Raw genomic sequence first — 7,037 nt, forward strand, 5'->3', positions numbered from 1 at the left:
TAGCCACTAAAAATAATGGTTGCACCAAATTGTCTACAACCGATTTACCCATCGAAATTTTGGTCGCAAATTCGCGACCACTTTATAATTTGGTCGCTAAATACTTTGCGACTAGGGTTTTCATTTCCATCTTTATTTGGTGGTCGTTTTGGTCGCAAATATGTTTAGCGACCGATTATATTGCTTTTAACGACCAAATTTGGTGGTCGCTAAAAGTAATTTTTTTTTTAGTGCAAGTTATCTCAAATCTCACAAAGCAACAAACAAAGAATGTATTTCACTTCAAGAGAGGTTAAGAAATAAAGCAATAAAAACTAATTTTTAAAGTACCACTCAAAGGATTAAATATGACACATGATTTCAAAGACTAGCCAAAAATATTATGAAAATAAAAAATTAAGGCTTAGAAGAAAATAGGCACACAAAAGATAACCTAAAGAAAGACGTTGGAACCGATCACAACATCATGCTTCTCAAATTGAATTTAAATTTTGAAATAGAAACACAAATTGCTAGAATGGAATCTTAGAAGAATCAAATGAGATTTTGAATTATCAACAAAAACATAATAGAAACCTAACTCTAAAGAGATTACTAATGATCTTAATAGCAATCAGGAACTCAAAAATGAAATTCAAAAGCACTTAAAAGCTTCATACTATGCGACAAACATCTTATAACACTTAAATTGAAAATTCAAAGGCACACTAGTAGAATTTATGACAAGATAAGACTAAACATGATAGCTTGAAACCTCCATGGATTGGCTTGGTTCTTGGCTTGATGGAGTGATTGGCAGAAGCAATGGAGAATGAACGTCAAGGAGAGGTTGCAAAGAACCCTTGGCTCCAAGGAGTGTTGTGAGGAGTGTGGAGAGTGATATGTTAGGCCTAATCATTATAAGAATTTGAAAGGGAGATCAAAGAGGTGTCTACCCTGGATATAGGAGACAAGGAGAGATTTGCTTGCAATATGGGCAACATAACTCTATATTCAATGATCTATCTTTTAATGTAATCTGCCCACTAATTTATAGTGGAAGGGGCTGAACAGTTTGGAGCCAAAATTTAAAAATTCAAAATAAAACTCTCCAATGAGAAGGTGTCATGTAGACTCATGCTTTTCATGTGTAGCTCACACCGTCCATGCTAAATCCTCTCCGCTCCTAGGCTGCCATGTGGACATGCATGTGCTCCTTGCAAATTTTGGTCCTATATTATACCCTAGAAGTTCTAGGGTTACACCGGGCTCAAAGAAGCCCAATTGTAACTCCTAACCCTAACTAGACATATTTTACTATTGCCCCAAATACAAACCCAAAAGCCTATGCTACTTGGTCCAACTATTTTGTCCAATTATTTTATGCTACTAGATCCAATACATGGCCCATGAAATCCTAAACAACTTTATACAATTTATTTAAGCTAAAGTTTGGCCCAAAAATAATGTTGACTAGTCATTCGAAACTCAGTCTTCTTGTGTTCTTCTGATCAAAGCTCTAGTTTATATTTTGATGACTTAGATGTCTTTTTGGATATGCATTGTACATTCCTTCATCCTAGAGTTGTCCTCTTGATTGGGCTACAAAGATAAACAAAAGCCCAATAAGACTCATATTTGAAAGTAAGTCCATAAATAGACTCTAGGTCTTCATCCTCCTTATGATGTGGTTATGTATGACTGGATGGTTGCCATCATCCCCTCCTTCTTGAGAGAATTTGTCCTTAGATCTATATGGTTGATCTTGAAAAACAACCTTATTCCTACTTTAAAAATTATGCTCATCCTCGAGGATCTTAACTCTCACAAATTCTTTTACGCATATACAAATTTTCTACACTTAAAAAAAAAAATTACATCCACAAAATATTTTCTAAAAGTCCGTTACTGATATAATATGTTATATTAAAGTTCAATTATATGATTCATTCTTCCTATTAATGGATTTAATTAATCCAAACACCTAACTAATTTTTTACAAGTACATTAAGGAAATAGACCTTTCATTAGTTTTGTTTCGTCCTTACAATAGTGTCGTCAGATGAGCAAACATAGGAAGATTCGTCAATCAAATTTATATACATACGGACAGGACAACTACATAACTTTTTTAAACTTCTCCATAAGTAAAAAAATATACGTATAAGTTAAAATATTTTCTTATATAATTTTTTATTTTATTTTTAACTAATATATAAACTAATTTTATTTTTTTTTAAAATATTTTTATTTGTGTTTTTTCTTATAAAAATAATTATACAAATATTCATCTATAATAAAACTACCCATAATAGAAAAAAACTATCTACCCAATAAAAAGATTATTTATAATAAATTAAAAGATTTTTTATAATTAAATTTAATTAAAATTTCATGACTTAATAATATATTTTTATTTCAACCATTATATGTGATCCTGCCGGTTGACCAGAACGTAAGAGCCTCGCCTCGTCAAAGGTGTTCTTCCTCTGGATCGGCTTTGCACCACGCTAGCTTCCGTCCTTCACCTCGATTCACCTCCAGAACCTGCAAAAGACAGAGTGGCGCCGCTGCGGCCGATCGCGCTCCGACGCTCAAGTCAGTGACGGAACCACCAAAACTCTAAGAGAGAAAACTAAGAACTTAAGGAACCGTGCAAAAACTCTCTCAGTCACTCAAGTATTCTCCCAGCGTAAAGAAGTGTTCTGAACGCGCGTACCTCAGAAGTTTGTTAGAATCTCTTATATACCTGTGCACTTTCTCTCTCCTGACGGTTACACATCTGAACACGTGACTCGCATCCAGCTGTACACGTGTCACCATCTGGAGCGTCCTCTGCTTGAGCGTCACCTCTTACTCTTCAGGCTGTTCGACTAAGTTACCCATGCAAGGAGTAACTCGGTGTATAGCTGCCTTGGAGCGCAATCTCTTTTGTGTGGCGAGTACGGGAGGTCACCATGCATACCTTCCCCGTGGTCTCGCCGGCCGCCATCATGATCTGCTTCACTCGCTTCACCGTGCATGTCCTGGTAAGCTGTTCCTTGGCCTCAACCTCTGGCTAGCTGGGGAATGATCATCTGATAACTCCATCCTTCGCACTCGTGCCCTTTGAAAGCCTTGAACAAGCTTTCCTGATCTTTCGGCGATGTCCTCCTCTCGGCGATCTCTGATCACTTGGTCGCCTGGGTTCGCATCCGGCGACTACGACACAAACCTGGTGACCGCCGGTTTAGATATGCTAGAGATCGGAGCACGCCAACTTAACGATTGGCGACTACCCGAGCTCCCCGACTTCCTTCCCTTTTGTCAGCCAGGTGTTCCGTTCAACACGCCTATATTATCGCTTGCTGCCACGTCATCACTTCCGACTACCTGGGCGGTACACAAGCCCCCCAGTCTTAAGCGAAGACTTGTCCAGCGAAAAGACTAAGAGGTCACATCACTGCCGATCTACGTGGCGCTGGCACGAAATTCCAAACGTTCGTACCCTCTGCTTTTCTGACGCTCCACCAAACCCCTTTTTCCAATCGCTCGACACATGGCTTCATCAACGGTCATCTTCAGCTGTCGTTTGCGCTTCCGAAAACGTTCGAAAAACCCCTAAAACCCTTTGCGCTTCCTACTGTTCCATCATCTTTCTGCATTCTCAAAAGTTCTAAGTATTTTCTCTGCATCCCACGACGCTCCTCAACTCTCTCAATCTCCAACTCTCTTCAACGCTCATTCGATCATCAAAAGATACCCCTTTTACTTCTTTTGTTGATGTTTGCTACATTTTAACCGATTCACATCATCCATTATCTGTCTGGTGCATACGTTATGGGTTGTTTTCTCCTTTTCTCCCCTCTCGTAACTTAGGGCTTCGTCTTCCATTACGTTCGTCCCAACGAACTCTTGTTCGTTTGTTCTCAATCGAGTCGTTTTCTGCAATCTTTGTTCATCCCTTTCCTTTTTCCTTTGCAGTTCCTGCGATGGCTCGCACGAAAACCACCGCGAACCCTCCTCCTCCATCGCGAAACCCTCCACCCCAAGCGCATAACCTACCACGAGCATCTGGTGCTCCTTCTACCCAGGCTGAGAGGCCTGCAACTTCTCACACCAACCCCGCTGAGGCAACTCCACCTGTCGCCGGAGGAGCCTCCATTCCTACACAAGACTATAAGAAGCTCTACCCGTGGGCCACCCCAACTTTGCTGAAGGAGACCTCTTAAGTAAACTCTGCGTTGGCGGTGCTACGGTTGAAGAAAGGGGACGAACCCAACCTCTCGTTCCACAAGGAGCATGACGACAAGTTAATGGTGCTGCCTTGCCCTCCCGACGTGCCAATTTGCACGGATGACAAGGGGAACAACGGCGAGTTGTTCTGCTTCGTTTACACCACTCTATTCAAGAAGGTGAAACTCAGGTTTCCCTTCACCCGTTTTGAACGAGAGCTACTAACCGAGCTCAACATTGCCGCTGCCCAGCTCCATCCCAACAGCTGGGCATTCGTGAGGGCATTTCAAATCATGTGCGCGCACTTGGGACTACCGGCCTCGGTAGATGTTTTCCTTTTCTTGTTCGAGGCCAAGAATCCCGGAGACCGCCCCTGGGTGAGCTTAAACGGGATTGTTGGGAGATCGATCCTCTCAATCTTCCAGCAATCCTACAAAGACTGGAAAGGGAAGTTTGTCCAAGTGCGTCAAAACGACCAAGACCCCTCGGTACTCGATGGCTTCCCTTTGTACTGGGTAAACAAGGGGAGCAAGGACTCCAAAGAAAACTTCAGAAGGCCAAGAATTCCTGACAACATGGGCGAGTTGGACAAGGACCTCTGCCTTTTCTGGAAGAGGGTGGCTGATGCCCACATTAACTTTCCTACTTCCTCAATAATCACCTTCGAATTCCTCGAGGGTCAACTCGAAGCCCACATCGGTAAGCCCCGCCTCACCATCAAATTTAACACCAACTTGGCATTTTTCCGTTCTACTTTGGCATTCCGTTATTAACCTATGTGCTGCTTGTGTGATCCCTGTACAGACATGCTTGTATTTTCCGCTTCAGTTTTAATTACTCACCTATTCTTTACCTGGTGCAGATAACATGCTGGGAAAAGGTAAACTGGCTGAATTGAGGGCGATCGCCCGAACTCACAAGTTGGCGGCGGGTTCCCAAACCGTGCCCAACTCGGTGGTGGAGATCGCCGCTGCTCAGGGCAGAACTCCTCCCCAAGGTCCAACTCCTTCGGAGACACTACCTGCCCCCCAAAGAAAAAAGCTTGTCTTGAGGAAACCAAAGAGGAAAACTCCTCAAGTGGTACAAGAGGATGAAGAGGACGACGAAGCGACTGAAGACGGCCTCGTCACCAAAAGAACAAGGGTGGCACCCTCTTCACCACTCGCTCTCCCAACACCAACACCACCCTCTCCTCCAGCTCCAACACCGCCAGTCCAAGCAACACCCTTGGCTGTTGCGCTCCCTGTGGTTGAAGGCAGCGAGCCTAACTTCATAGAGAACCCCCCAAGCGCCTCCACGCCGTTCGTATCTGCTGGAAAGGGTCCTCCTTCAACCGCCTCTATTGCTGGGGCCGCACCAGGTGGAGATGAAGGTGCCCACAACTCGCCAATCCTCATAACAGAGTCCCCGACTTCACCACCACGCCAAGAAGCCCCCCTTGCTCTACAAACTCAAGAGGGTGGTGGTGAAAGCCAGCACCAGGCTCCTCCAGCACCTCCACCAGCAGCAACTGCAAGCCTTCCCCCCTCCATCAAAGAGGTCTGGGGGCCCTTCACAGCTAAGCTAAAGATGATGGCAGAGGACCTCCCCTCAATCATAACGAAGGCTGTGAAGAACTCAAACAAGAGGCTTCAGGACGAGAACTCAGCGCTCCAGGAGGAGAACCGCCTGATAAGGATTGAGGCAGAAAAACTGTCTTGCAACCTGATGATGGCAGAAATCGATCATTCAAGGCTGGAGGACGCCATGAGCGTTGAGCTGAGGGGCGCGTGGAAGGAGGCCTCCGATCTGCGCCAAAAACTGCACCTCCTAGCTCAAGAGAAAATTGAGCTGGAGAGTAAGCTGGTCCCCTACAGGCTCAAGGTGGCCAACTTGGAGGCATCGATGAAAGCAGATGCGGCCAAGGTGGAAAACCTTGAGAAAAGGTCAGCTGATCGGGAGGTCCTCCTCGGGAAGGTCGAGAAGGAGAGGGACGACGCCATGGCTGAGCTCGCCAAAGCTCAAGAGGAAAACAAGAAAACTGCTGCAGAGCTAGCCCAGGCGCGGGACGAAGGCAAAAAGGTTGCTGAAGACCTTGCTCAAGCTCGCGGGGAAACTGAAGAGCTGAAGAAACGAGCTGACGAGCTGAAGCAACAAACCGAAGAGCTCGAGCAAAGCTCTGCCCAAGTCCTTGCCGCCGGGTTCGACGCCGCCTGGAGCAAGTTGCTTGCCAATACCCCGAGCTTGATCTGACCATGGTGTCCATCTGCAACGAAGTGGTGGATGGGAAGATCGTGCCCTCTGAAGATTAATTGTCTCCCTCCATCACTTTGCTCTTTGAAAACTTGGCACTTATTTCTGTTCTGTAAAACTTTACTTGTAATTTTCTTCTTATGTATTCGAATTGACACTGCTTTTATATAACTTCTTCCGCTTTTGCACCTCGTCTTTCTGTTTACTTCGCATTCTTTAACCTTCATATGCTTTCTTACTCGCTGTATGGTTGATCAACTTATCTGGTGAAACTTGCTTAAACAAATCAACCCAGCGATTCCTCGGGCTTAACCGTTTACTCATTGCTTTGAACTCGAGCAAACTATCAATCTTATAACAATTCATCAACTGTTAACTCAAAGTAAAACTTGAGCAACTTATTAACCTTCAAACAATGACATTTAACGTAACTTGCAAACTTAAGGCAATTAGCTACTTACTAGGCAGCAGGTTTTAACATAAACTGGTATCACAATACAGTTTACCTGATCTGCCTGGCAAGGTTAGCCTTTACTCCTGTCATCGCCTGGAATTCTTCTGATCGCCATAGGGTTCTGGCGATGTAAGATTTCTTTGCCTTCATATCTTGG

At 44.1% G+C, this 7,037-nt stretch overlaps 1 protein-coding gene across 1 annotated transcript; it reads left to right on the top strand.

The window, feature by feature from the left end:
- Positions 1-4,769: 4,769 nt before the first annotated feature.
- LOC137815307 (uncharacterized) lies at positions 4,770-6,426 on the top strand. The gene is made up of 3 exons (XM_068618450.1): positions 4,770-4,959; positions 5,057-6,031; positions 6,125-6,426. The coding sequence occupies exons 1-3, from the start codon at positions 4,770-4,772 to the stop codon at positions 6,424-6,426; spliced, it is 1,467 nt and encodes a 488-aa protein (XP_068474551.1).
- The last annotated feature ends 611 nt before the right edge of the window (positions 6,427-7,037 follow it).

The sequence above is a fragment of the Phaseolus vulgaris genome, chromosome 10 (assembly GCF_000499845.2).
Source record: "Phaseolus vulgaris cultivar G19833 chromosome 10, P. vulgaris v2.0, whole genome shotgun sequence".
In the NCBI taxonomy this organism is placed as follows: Eukaryota; Viridiplantae; Streptophyta; class Magnoliopsida; order Fabales; family Fabaceae; genus Phaseolus; species Phaseolus vulgaris.